Here is a 13,966-nt window from a genome sequence, read left to right on the forward strand (position 1 = left end):
TATCTAAAATGTAGTAAAATAGGAAACAAGGGATTGATATCCTCTCCCCCCACCCACCAAGTATTGGTCCTGAAAACATTTGTATTTGTCAACAAAAATATTTCTATCCCGGGCAGGTTATGAAATATTTTACCTTGGAGACCCTCCCTGTATTAAAATATTTTTGCTATTTCCTCTATAAGGCTAGCAAAGTAGTATGTGTACTAAGGCTGTGGCTCCCTTTCTCAGGCCCTGATCCTGAGAGGGAATCTGCAACCTGGATCCGTATTTCCCTGTGGAGTGCTACCGAAGGCAAGGAGGAGAAAAGGTCCACAGGCATCTTGATCCTTTTGTAAGAGCAGGGCCTGAGTGGTCATTTGAGATCCAAGCTGCTGTCATGTCAAAGAGTTCAAGTTTCTATTTCCAAGAGAGAAAACCACTTTCCTATTAAGCTACTTGAAAAGATACTGGACTTCAGATAAACTAGTATTTGTGAAGTACAGCTTCTCATGCCCTTTGAATTGTTGTGACATTTAACTACAATGAGCTTTATTTAGACATTTGTTTTCTATATCTGGAGTTACTGAATATCAGAATAAACTGTACACACTGCTTTTTCTTATAACATTCTTATGAAGGAAGTACTCAGCAGATGCTTCCTCAAAGCGAGAATATATAAATATATAACAGGAATATTTTGTAGTTTAGAGGAACAACGGAAGAGGAAAAAACCTACTTTGGTCTTTTAGACTCCTGTATATATCAATAGTAAGAGTGAGCACCCCTTCAAAGGCTAGATTACCATTTAATCTTTTTCACAATTGCTGGTCAAAGAAGGAGGGGCAATTTAAAGTATTAAAAAGGAAAATACTGAGATATAAACATAGGATATTTTACTAAACAAGACAACCTGAAACACAGAAAGCTACACTGTGTAATACCACCTGACAGAGGTAAGTCTGGTACTTTACAGACATGCAAGATTACAAGAACCTTGCCTTGAGGAGCTTTCAATCAGAATATTTACTACTTCTACAGCAGCCGAGGACTCCAGTGTCCACTGTAAGGCACTATACAAACACACCACAAAGTCAGCCCAGGGCCCAGGGCATTCAGAACTAAATTCAGACAGTACAAAGCAGATATTCTGACACGGACTGGTTGAGGAACAAAGTTAATTTTAAGTCTGGGCGGTCTTTCAGAAGAAGTGTGGGGTCAGCTATTTAATGCAAGATGGTGTGCCTGTTGGTGGGTGGAGTGGTCCCAGTCTAACTCCTCCACCTCAACTTTTCTTTTAAAATCTGCCCCGTCCTATCTCAGCTAAAACTTCTCCTTTCTCCTGGTACTTTATTGGGTTAGATGTCTACCATTGTATTAGTTGCTAGAGAGGCTTTCCTGTTTCCTGCTCAGACACAGAAATGTCTGCAAAATGGTTTCTGTTAGCACTGTCTCAGTCCTTTCCGAGTTATAACTTTTTTCCTTTCTGCTTAAGGGTGGGTTCTCTCATATGAAAGTGGTTTTCTGAATGAGAATTACCAAATCTCATGAGTGGTCACAACTGTATTCTCATTTACTGGACTGCAATCCCTGCCCAATCTGCAGCACTAAAACCCTGCAGTCTGGAACTTGTCTTTTTTCATTTGCCATTTCTTTTTCTCTCTGACTCCAATGCTTTCTTTTTGCTTTAACTGCTGGTCTTAAAGCTATCTCAACACTGCCTTGTTATTTCTGGCATGCCTTTTCCTTTGTGGTGTAACATGCTGCCTTCCGTTCAATCCTCTGAACTAACTGGCAACTAGCTTCTGAGTTTTTACATGCTGCTGGAAAGCACAGGAATCCTGTTGAATCTAGTCTGCTCTCTTTAGGGATGCAGTTATATATTAACTCACCAGTTTGCTAAAAGAAAATGTAAATGGAGATAGACCTTTTTTATTATCCATATTTTACAATGAAGGTAGGTTTTAAGCCAGGCTCTGCAATAAGTCTCATTCTCAACACATTCAGCAGCACAATGCTCCAACACTAGCATCCAAGCATCCGTTTTTAGCATTGTGTTTTACCGTGCATTACGGAATCCGGAGCCAATGCAAATGAGCTCCTTTGCATTACAATATTAATTCCTATAGAAATGGACCTGCAATGCAATTATGCCACAATGACAGTAAGTCTGAGATGCCTTTCAATTCAAATAAAGTCCTCGTTTGTGCATACATCACAGAGAGAACAAAATAAATGTACTGCATAAATGATTTTGTTGTCGGATCAAAGGGATCTTTCTGTGGGAATACCCTGATTTGAAAGAATGGGTTGTTGGAATCTATTCTGAATGAAGGTCTCGGTTCTGCCATGGATCATCTCTTTGGCCAATCAATTGGCCTGATGGAATTGTGTGGGAGGACAGCAGAAGACCTCAGAGTGGATAGAAAGAAGGGGGTGGAGGGGCAAAGGGACTAAGCAGGGAACCTCAACCTGCTAACACTCATTTGATGCAGAACCGGAATAAGTAGAGCAGTTTTAGACCCCAGTCCTTGACCAACATGAAAAGGGTTGGAAGACAAGTACAGCCTACTGAATAAGGTCCTCAGCCCTACTTTTGTTTGTTCAAATGTCTTGGGCACTCTCATCCCCATCCCAAAGTTACTCTAGAAACCTGATGTGAGAATCAAATCTCAGGATTGGAAACAGGCCAGGGAGAGAAAATAAGTGAACTGTTTAGTTTTTAAGGTGGAGGTGAATGCTGGAGTTTTTCAGCTATCAGACCAACTATCACCATTAACCTGATTTGCAGACCTTAGATACTCAAATACTATCCTCTTCCCATCCAGGCCAAAGTTGATGACTTTATTCCCAACATGCACCTTTGCACAGGTGGAACATTCCCCATCACTACCAGATAAAAATGAATTTAAAGTCTGGAACAAGAAAAAGCAACAACAAGCTGTGAAAACTGTGTTGCTATAAAATTACTGTAGAATCAGCACAGTAGTTTAAAGACACAAGAATAATGTAGAAGTCATACATTTTCCTCTAAAAAAAAAAAAAAAAAAAAAAAAACAAAAAACCAAAACCAAAAAAACCAAAAACACCAGGTCTGTTAAAATAGCTTTCTGCTATTTGTTCCCAAAAAACCCTTCCACTTGACCATTAACCTCACTGCTTATTTCTTTTCCTTGTTCCCATATTATATGAACCATGAAATCTCGTTTACAATTATAAAGGGTTATGACTTGACATGAGCAGCATCTACTGCTTTCATTATCATTCAGTGTGTAATGTTAATTATTTTCATCTTCTGATACCTCATACCTCAATGGCTGAAAATACACCTCTGAAAGTCCCCCTGTAAAAGTGACCTCAAAGCACACTAGTTCTCATGTACATGTCAGTCAGTTTTGTGGCTTATCTACAATTACAAATGACTCAAGAGACCTGGTTATAACCCAGCTCCAAGGAAACGTGGACAGGACTTTAACCATGGACCTAGCAAAGGCTTTAATGCAGGTATGGAGAAGAGAGAATAAAGATAAGAAGAATTTGAGAGGTTATGCTTCAGATGTCAGAGAAGCAGCTAAAAATACAAAATCAGAAGGAGAGGGAAAGGTCTGAAGTAGAAAGTTAGATTTTGGAGAACATCACTAAGGTGTTAATCAAAAACAAAGTTACTGGGAGTAAGAAAAGGAGTGGATTGAGAAGATAGCCTGGACATCAGACAGGAGGAAACAAGGAACTCTGCGGGACGTAAGTCAAGATAAAAGTGCCATTAAAGAAGATACCAACACAACTGTTCAAAAATCATGAGATTGGCTTAAAAACAACACGAGTTTTTAAAAATAATAATTTTGGAGTTCTATTTGCATTGTCGTTTGAACCTTTAGGGTCCAGAGGTCATGTTTTCATGCCTCTCTCTGTAATCATGAGTGCTAGAATCTTCAGGGAATCATTTAACTCAAGAAGCTGAAGCTTTAAGAAAGAACACCAATATTGCGTGATGAAAACACACATGAGAATTAGCAACTCTAAGATCCTGAAGGAGTGGTAGGAGAATCAGGAAAGCAGAATCATGGAAGCCAAAGGAGGAGAGCCAATGGATTAAGAACAGAGACTAACCACAACTGAAGACCTAAAACAGATCATGAAGGAAAAAGACAGAAGAAAGCCCTTGTAAACTTAGCTAGAAAGTAGTCATTGTAATAGGGCCTGAAAAAATTCCCTTGCCCAATACAGTCATTCCTAGGCTAGTGCCATCAACTTCTGCAGAATAACCTTACACTTTAAAAACTGTATGTTTTGAACCCTAAATTACCGTTGAAAAGATACGACTTCCAAATATGAACAGTGCATCATGCACTAATGCCTTCCTGAGTCAGCAAAAGACTGATCCAGTGTTGTCAGCACTGTGTGGATGAGAGAAGGGGGAGCTTCATGGGACTAGGATACATTGAGGTTCTTCTAGATGTGGGGTGATCCAACATTGACTGACTGACCTGGTGTGCGTGCGTGCGTGCGCGTGTGGAGGGAGGGGAGAGGGCAGCATTTACTGGAGGAGCAAAGTTCAGGCAGTAAGAGTCTGGGTCTTCTGTCATAAACAGTTGGGGATAACAAAAGCACAACAGAGCAGACAGAAGGAGCTTTGCTTGAGCTCCATGTATATTTCAGTCTAATGATGAATAGGCTTAATCCTTGAACTAGTAGACACTGAGTAGTTTTTTCAAGCCCTGGTCATTGTGACTTTGATGAAGACAGTTTTAAGTGGAGAGACTGGAAGCCAGACTGGAGGGGGATAAAGAAAGAGACTGAGGTAAGGACATGAAATCAGCAAGTAAAAAGCATTCTCCAGAATTCTGGAGACAAAGGAAAGACATGAGATAGGACAACAGACCATAATAGATGAAGGAAGAGTTTTTTCATAATGGAGCAGTGAGTCAGAAGAAAGGAAGCAGATGAAGAAAGGGGAGGGGCGGGGGAAGTAGAGAGAGCATGAGGATGATAAAGGAAGGGTGAATAGGGTCAAGGAAATAGGTTAAAGGATTAAAAGACAGGTGATGATAAACAAAAGTCAAACAGAATGAAGGAAGGTGGAATTGGGGTAAATTGGGGTGAAAGATAGGTGAAGTTGGAGTAAAAAAAAATCTTGCCAGATATTTTGTTTTTGAAAAGATAGCTGCATCCTAGGCTGAAAAAGATGCAGAGAAGGAGGAAGCTGAGAGGAAACTGATGATGAAGAGTTGAGTTCACATTCTCATTGGCAATGCAACTGATCAAATAGCTTAAAATTGCATGCTGTAGAGGAAAAAGGCAGCTCTTTTGTGCAAGCGACCAGATTGTCCTTTTTTTGCTCCCTCCCCCTCAACTAAGAAGCAGAAGATGGAACCCCTACTTCTACTACTGCATGGAACAGCTGTAGTACTGACATGTATCTAGTCTCTCTTACTACTGCTCCGTCAAGCTATGAGCAATAAAGATATGGGAATGACTGACAAAAGAGAACCAAATATGGAAGCTCCCCCATTTTCCAGCAACCAGAGAGGTGAAAGGAGCAGGGGGAGGAAAGGCCTCTGTCAGGAGTTGTTTGTGTGGGTCTCAAACAGCTGCAGAGGAGAGAACATTTAAACAAATAGGAAAATGTGACTGTAAAACCACAAAAAGTTGGCAGGGTGATCCAGAGACAGTACCAACAACTAACTTTAACTTGGCTTAGAAATTAACTAGATTTCAACTGACAGTGTCCCTTACACATCACATAAAAAGAAAACACTAGAAATGGAAATCTGGGTATCAGTGTATTTCTGTTCCACCAAGCATCAATAATGCTTTCTGAAACTGTTCTGACCAGCCTATACTAGCACTTAAGTCATTTTCATTAATGCTTTGGGGAACTTATTTCAGCAATGGTTCACTGTTTCCTACAAAAGACAGGGTTTTTAAAACCTGATGGTTGTAATTTAATAGGAACATGTGACTTATGTGGATGACTCTTGTTCAGAGTCTAGACATATCAGATGTATTATGTAGCATTTAGCAAAGAAAACCAAAATGAAATTGTATAAAAGTCTTCACAGTAAAGCTTTGTTATTTACTGATTTTAAACAGCATTACTATTTTTACTCTTTGGAACTCAGTTTTCCCCCAACTATTCCCTGAATAAAAAGTTTTCTGTAACAAAAGCATAACTCTGTCAAGTTAAAAATTCCACACGAGGTCAGTAACCTTAAAGTCTTGACATTCTTGCTAGTAGAGTTTTCTTAGAGACAGCAGATTTACTATTTTGCTTCCAGCTTACACGTAAAGACCAACTGACAATATGTATCACAATTAAAATACTTTATGTACATGTTTAAAGTTTAAAACAGTTTATTAAAATAATCTTTGTATAAGATGTTTTATATTTATCAAATGTTAGAACGTAAGCACACAGGTTTTCACTTGTCTATGGCCAATAGACTGGTTCCACAGATGCTGCACAATTTTTAGATTTATACAGGAAGACAGAAAAAAACTAAATAGCCAAGAAATCTAGAATTACTGTGCTGCAATGCCATCAAAGTTTTGATTACACAAAACACTATCTTCTCTCTTGTGGTATTTGACATCACATTGTTTATAAACAAAATTACAACCCACAAAAGTCCACTGAAAGTTGGCTAACGCAAGCCAACTAATATCTATGCTATTACCATGTGGATGTATTTTAAGAATGCAAATATGATTCATATAAATTCTTACTGTACTTTAACAAATGCAATTAAAATGTGCAAGTGACCCAAAATTAATTGTGACAGATCGTTTTACCTCATCAGTATTTTGAGTGAGCTGCTCATAATTTAAGGAGAAGAGTACTTTCTAATCCAGGCTCAGAATACAACTCACTTGGCTTTCCTTTTGCACTCAGTTAAAATACAGTATTAATTTTAACGCTTTAATTTGTGGAGGGAAAATAGGTCATTTATAGTAGAAGATAATACACAATTACATACTTCTGCATTTTTAATTTTGTTTTAAGTATCACTTTATTTAAAGAAATAAAAACTATGTGGCTTCTGAAGAATGGTATAATCTATGTTTAACAGATGTATATTTGTACAAAATACAACATTAAGCTTAAGCCTGGACAAACATAAGATATTTCCAATTCTGTCAGGAGTTAAATAAATGTAATATTAAAATGCCATCCTACAAAGTACCTTTAAAACAAAGTTTTCATCTTACCCTTCCCCCACTTTTCTTTTTTTCCCCTTTTTTTTAAAAAAAAAAACATGCACATTTCACTTCCCTTCCCTTCTCCACAGAATATATGTAGCCCCATTTCCTGGTTGCCATAAATATAAACAAGCAAACTTTGTTTCAGAAAAGTAATTAAAATAGGAAAACTAGAGTAAATAGCGCAACACCAATAAAAAAGACATGACCAGGAGCATCATTAAGAAGTATTTCTGTTGCAAAAGTATTTCTCAGTTCACACATTATTTAAAATAACCACTTACCTGAAGTATGCCTCCCTTGGTTCTGTGACATCCTTTGGAAGAGATCATTGCTGTGTTCATAATATCTATAGTCCTCATGTACACGATCGCTTAGTTGATGTCTCCTCTGACCATCATAAAAATGATCATAGTAATAGCGGGCACCAGCATCTCCATTTTCGGTAACAGAATTCGCTTCTGGTAAGAAGGATTGGGATGAAGAGCCATATTCCCGAGGCACATCAGCCAAATTTCTTGCAAGATAGGAAGGCGCAGATAGTCTGTTGCTCTCTCGCCTCATTATTTCATGAGGTGGCCTCTGAACTGGAGTTCTAAGGAAACTCTGATTTCTTGAAACTATTCCATCCCCACCACCAGCGTAGGCAGGAGAACTTGAGTCAGGAAGGCAGATATCAGTTCGTCTTGGAATGGTTGGACCATGACGGATAAATGAAGGCATCAGATCTGTAAGAGTAAAATTTTGTAACTTAAATACAAACTTCACTACAACAAATGTCCCAATTAAGTGCAAAATAGGTATGCTAACTGATTGACCATAAAGCTAAATTAGCCTGTAGAAATCAGGAAATTCAAAACTGAAGTTTTCACAGCAATATTCTCTCAGTCTTTTTAAACAACACAAAATATGCTTGAAGAATGTATTTTTAATATCAACGAAACAAATATACAGAATCAGAGTTCAAAGCCAAAAGGACCACCAGATAAACTAGTCTGACCTCATATATATCACGAGCCACCAACATATTGCAGCCACACACACTAAACTCAACATATGGAATAAAACCAAATTATTACAGCCCACAAGAGACTAAACTATTGTGTGCCACTGGGAGAGAACAGGAGGTACCAAAGTGCACCAATGCCCAAGACTTTATCAATAGCATGGAAATTGATTAAGTGAGATCCTGGCAAATGACTGCGCCCTGCAGAGGAAGGTGAAAAACCTTAAGGTCACTGCCAACCTGACCTGAGAGAAATTACAGACCAAAAAATTGAGGCAAAGAAGTTAATTAGTTTGTAAGCTCTTTAGAAGAGAGGCTTTTACACTGTGTGAGTAGCACAACAGAAGGCTGTTCTACACTGCTGCACTGGGTCAATGTGAGATACGCTAGTTACGTCATGTAACTAGCGTATCTCCCATCGAGGTACTTACGTCTATGCAGCGTGGCGTCTTCACAACGCTACATTGACAGGAGAGAATCTCCCATCAATACTACCTTCTGCCTTTCGGGTGCTCTTCCATTGACTGAGCAGGTCTGCACAGACCTGTTCAATCAATGCTGCTGCATTGACGCCTGCCACGACAGCAGCATAGACATGCCCTGGGTCTCTTGGTATAAAAGCAAACTACATAAATTTTTTGTATTTCAGTAAAAACAACGAGAGTCCTGTAGCACTTTAAAGACTAACAAATTAAATTTCTGTAGGCATAAGCTTTTGTGGGCTGCAACCCACTTCGTCAGATGTCTAACACGGCTACCCCTCTGGAATTTGTATTTCAGTATCTTCTAAAGATCCTATCTGAGACTGAAGCACAATTGAGCTAAGCACCATATACACATACAGTAAGAGGCAATTCCTGCCCAGGAGAGCTTACAATCTAAATACACAAGACAGGGCAAAGATGAGAGGAGAAACAGGCACAGAGTTCATGTGACTTGTCACATAGCAAGTCAGTGGCAGAACAGGACTCAAACTTCCCAACTCCCTATCAGGGGGTCTGCATTTAGGTACTTACAGTGAGTGAGTATGTAAGCGACTTGCCTACAGTCTCACAGGAAGCCTGTGGTACACAGCCAGGAATAGAATATATGCTGTACTGTAGGTATATAACATGGCCTAGCTAGCAATGCTGTAATTCTGCGTGTTTAACTTCTCAACTTTAATGTTACATTAATGTATCTTTGCATTTAATATCTCAGCTTTAAGGAAACTGCCATAAGACAATTGTTCTACTGGTTCAGAATCTACACCATCTTGCCTCTATCAGGTTATATATTATTTCACCAATATAACACAGCACCTATCCAACAATGGCATAAAGCATAAATAGTAAGTTACTGGGCTTGCAGCAAAACACCAACCCTGCATGGGCAGGGCCTCACTTAGGAGGAAAAAACATGCCAATGTATTCAATGTTTCTGAAATCTGTCTTTTAAATAATTTGCTATAAGAAGTGCTATGACACTTGAGAGCACACAATGTATTGTTATTTCACAACAAAATACGGAGAACATTTCTAATGCATAGACAACTTTAAACTTCTACAAACTTAAAAATATTATATATTTTATTTTTAAATCTAGTCTGTCTCCTTTCTCACTGGGAAATACAGTAATAATATGCTATTACTTTACACTTTTGGCCATTTTTTGAGTTGTACGTGCAAAACTGGTTATCAGATTATTGTTACAGTGAATAGAATTTTTAAATTCTTGTTTTACTAAAATGGCTGAAATGATTTAGTTCACACACAAATTCAATATCATACTGTAAATTAACAGTTTTAAAATGTTAAAACTAACACATTCCTAACCTCAGAGAACACACAACCTGTTCTGAAGAGTTCAAAGTTCATTTTCCAACTGTAAGTTTCCAGCTCTTGCAATCACAAAGGTAAGACTCCAAAAAATGATTCACTGCTGTCACACTTAGGCTTCCTCTTCACTGTTAAAAAAGGTGTTTTTACCATGGGCTAACTATTTACATTAACTAGCCCGCTGTAAAATTCTAGTAGAGGTGAGCCACCAGGTCAACCACAGCTGACCTTGCCTAACTACCATCTGGTAAAAACTACATATGCTTTGTCTCCACTAGGATTTTACAGTGAGATAAATATCACATATTAGTTATCTCACCGTAAAATCCCCATCTTTTTGGCAGTGAAGATATAGCCTTAGTTTGCAAAAATTAACGCTGACTTTAGGAGAGCTGTGAACTGCTCCAATTCATCCAAACAAGTTAAAGGAACATTGTGAACTTTAAAAAAACAAAACAAAACAAAAATCACGTGTGTGAAGAAGATAGTCTTCTACAAGTAACTAACTATTACTTGAAATGAGAGATTAGAAAAGTTTGTAAACAAAGTACATTTATAACTTGTGTATATTCCATAGAGTCAGTTTCCCCTGTTCTCCTAAGTCTTCCCCGCAGAGCAACAAGGAAAGGAATCCTGTTTTTCTTATTTACAAAAAAAAAATAAAAGTGGGGGGAGAGAGATTTTAAAACCACAAATGCTGGCTAGTGGGATTGACAATTTCCTGGGAAAAACTAGTTTAAAACAGGGTGTTGGTAAAATCTGGTTTAAATCAGGGTTAAATAGGAAACTGGTAAAAATAACTGCATCAGTGTCCAGCAAGTTCCGCAAGCAAAGAATGAGTCTTTTCAAACATTGGATACATCCACTCAAAACCGAGGAACATAATTGGTCTATCCACTATATCAGAGATGGTCTTCTGCTACAGAATCCTGCATGGCCAAATGGACCTGGACTGGTAGTTTGAAGCTCTGCATGCTTCTGATTACTTAATGCTTCAACTCTACAACTCTGCATTATTGTCACTTTCACATAATCAAATGTTTTCAACTTTTGTTTACATAAAATTGAAAACTGTCAAATGAGTCATGACAACTTCCTTGAGAAAATACCAAACCAAATGTATAGACATTCAGTATTATAGTTACACACATTAGTATTATGTCCACTGCAATTTTATTTTTCATTTGTACAACCCTAAATTAATCTCCGAAATCTACAGCCTTCTATAACCAGTTTGAATAGGTAACTCAACCTAAGTACAATGTGATGTGCACTAACAAAGCAGTTTTTAAATACCTTAAACTGGAACTAACTAGTAGAAACCACAATTTTAGCCAGTAAAAACCACCTTTTGTAAATACCATGGCATCCCAGCTGGCTAGAGGATTTGTGGGCAGGTGTAGTACCTCCGAAGTTTTAATAGACATCGTTTTCATTCGATTTATTGGGATTGGAGTAATGCCCAAAAAAAACCCTCCCATATTGGGCTTGGTGCCCATTGCACTCAGCCGTGTATAAACAAAACACTGAAGAAAAACAGTCCCTGCCCTGAAGCCTTGACTTAAAATAAAACACACCTCCCCCCCAGGCTGGGAAAGAAGACAACTCAAAGATGTGCAATTTCTATACAGTGGCGCTTACTTGCCATTCACATGCACCTGAGCTAGTCCACCTTTCAGCCGAGGGGCAGAGGTGTTACCAGCGCCACAGGCCAGGGGGTCACTGGACGCCCCCAGGAGGGGACGGGGGGCGGGTGCGGAGCCTCCCCCCTGCGCCAGGAAGATTCCAGGCTCAGGGCACGAGCGGGGGAGGCTCTTCCCGCCCCCTCCAGCCCGGGGTTCGCTCCCCACAGCCCCCCGGTGGGGACCCTCGCTCGCTCCCTCATGACTCCAGACCCAGAGCGCGCTCCCCACTGCCCCCCCCCCGGGGGTCGCTCCCCCCACGCCGAAGCCCGCGGGCTAAGGCTCCGCCCGGCCCGGCGCCGCCCCGGACACTCACTGCGGAGCAGCGGGCTGGTCTCCTTCTTCACGTACTTGCCCTGCACCTCGCCGGGTTTGGAGAGCTCCGTGCGCGTCTTCTTCCGGGACAGCATCCCCCTCCCTCCGTCCGTCCGTCCGTCCGTCCGTCCCCGCACCCGGGGAGGGGGGGCTCGGGCCCGCGCGGCCGCCTCACTCCGCCCGGCCCCCGGCGCTACGCCGCCGCCGCAGCTCCCGGCCGCTCACCCCGCTCCGGCATGCCATGAGGGCCGCCGGGTCCGCGCGCGCTCGCCCTTCAGGTGCCGGAGCCAACGGGCGGGGCCAGGCCGCCGCGCCGGAGTGTGTGTGACCGACCCACGCGCCACGTGCAGGGCCGCCCCCTGCCTCAGGCCGCGCGCGCGCCCGCCCACCGCTACCACCCCTACTACCACCACCGCCGCCGCTCCGCGCACAGCCTTCTGGGGGACGGGACGGGCAGCGCGCCCGCTGCCTCCCTTGGACACGGGGCTCCGTGGCAGCGCCCCCCTGCGGCGGGGAGGGCCGCCCCCCTCAGCGGCTCCTGCCTCCTGGCACGCCGCGCTGCCCGGCGTGGAACGTTGGGGTCAGAGGGTTCCATGGCCGTTGAGTCAGTAGGGGGACGGGGAGGGGCCCCCACTCGGGAGGCGGAGCCAGGCCGGGACCGAGTCGTCCTCTCCCCTCCCCCCCCCACACAGAGCAGGACGGGCGGGACGACGAGCACGAGCCGCTCTGGGGCTGAGCGGGGCAGGCGGGCGCCTCTGGCTGCCGCCGTGCGGTGGGGGCGGCGGGCGGGCGGGCAGGCGGGGGGAGAGGCCCGGGGCCGCTCCTGCTGGGAGGGGCACGAACAAAGCCAGAGGAGGGGGAGGGGAGGGGAGGAGACGTCGAGGCCCATGGAAGGGGCACGCCGCGGGATCAGGGCCCAGCACACACTTGGAACAGGCCCATATCCACAATCCCATGAGCCAGGAACATGTTTTCCTCATGGTAATGGGGGTTGCAGCCTGGGCTGAGCCCCCCAGGCCTGCGGGCCCCGGTAAAGTGTACCCTCCCCCCCATGTGGGGGACCTGCGCGGGGTACCCACGCTGTGTCAGCTCACACCCTCTCAGTGCGGGCCAGGCCATGGGTTGACAGCGGGACCTGCCACTTCCATGCTTCTGTTCCATTCCTAGGGCTCCTCACCTACTAGGGAGGGAGCCATATTAAATTATTGGGGTGCAAGGAACTCCCTCAAGCAGCTGAATTCTTACCCATTGCCTGTTCTCTTCTCCAGAGCCCTACATCGCATTCCTGGAGTACCACGCCCCTGGCACGCATCAAGTGTGAACGCTCGGCCATGGCATTAAGAAGCAAGCACCCCTATGGACGGGCATGTTCCAAAGCTAGTTGAGATGTGCAAGCTACGTATTATTATTAGTAGTAGTATTACAGCAACACAATGGGGTCCTGGCTGCTAAGTGATGGAGGGACACAACAAAAAACAGTCCCTGCCTCAAGGCGATTACAATCTAAGTGTAAGACAAGGGACAAACAAACAGATACAGACAGGGAGCACACAAGGAAAGAATAATCATATTTGGTCAGCATGATAGGCAGTGGTCATAGTACACCAGCACCAAAAACAGCATAGAAACCAATCCTCCAGTACTGTAAATTAGAGGAAGCTCATTCATCTCTTAACAATAGAAAAGCCTCGTTGAAGTAAGTCCTACACAAAACGAGGGGAAAATCTGATCCTAAATTCTAAATATTTTAATAATTTTCTCAATAGCAATGCAATCAAATAATTGTGTATTAAAGATTAGCTCTTTAATAAAAATATTTAGACTTGTAGCAATGACTAAGGGAGAAAACAGTGGAGGATGAGAACAGGCTACAGTAAAAATAAATTAAGAGGTAGTTTAATTATTAATTGGCTTTTTGGTCCCTAAACTGGTTTAACTTTTTTTTTCTCCATACTGGAAAATTCATAATG

At 42.3% G+C, this 13,966-nt stretch overlaps 1 protein-coding gene across 3 annotated transcripts in view; it reads right to left on the reverse strand.

Moving 5' to 3' along the window:
• The window catches only part of SAV1 (salvador family WW domain containing protein 1), a 29,147-nt gene extending 16,747 nt beyond the window's left edge, over nt 1-12,400 (reverse strand). The window contains exons 1-2 of one of the 3 annotated variants that reach the window (XM_067554750.1): nt 12,033-12,400; nt 7,461-7,904 (exon numbers count right to left, since the gene is read on the reverse strand). In XM_067554750.1, the coding sequence (XP_067410851.1) occupies nt 7,461-7,899 (439 nt within the window). In that variant the 5' untranslated portion in view covers nt 7,900-7,904; nt 12,033-12,400. Of the gene's footprint in view, nt 1-7,460; nt 7,905-11,640; nt 11,663-11,997 lie in introns of those variants that run through there. The other 2 variants (XM_067554748.1, XM_067554749.1) reach the window with 2 other exon arrangements.
• Nucleotides 12,401-13,966: the final 1,566 nt, after the last annotated feature.

Source organism: Emydura macquarii, unplaced genomic scaffold (assembly GCF_026122565.2).
Source record: "Emydura macquarii macquarii isolate MOO-44397 ecotype Brisbane River unplaced genomic scaffold, CSIRO-AGI_Emac_v2 contig_1551, whole genome shotgun sequence".
NCBI classification, from domain to species: domain Eukaryota; kingdom Metazoa; phylum Chordata; order Testudines; family Chelidae; genus Emydura; species Emydura macquarii.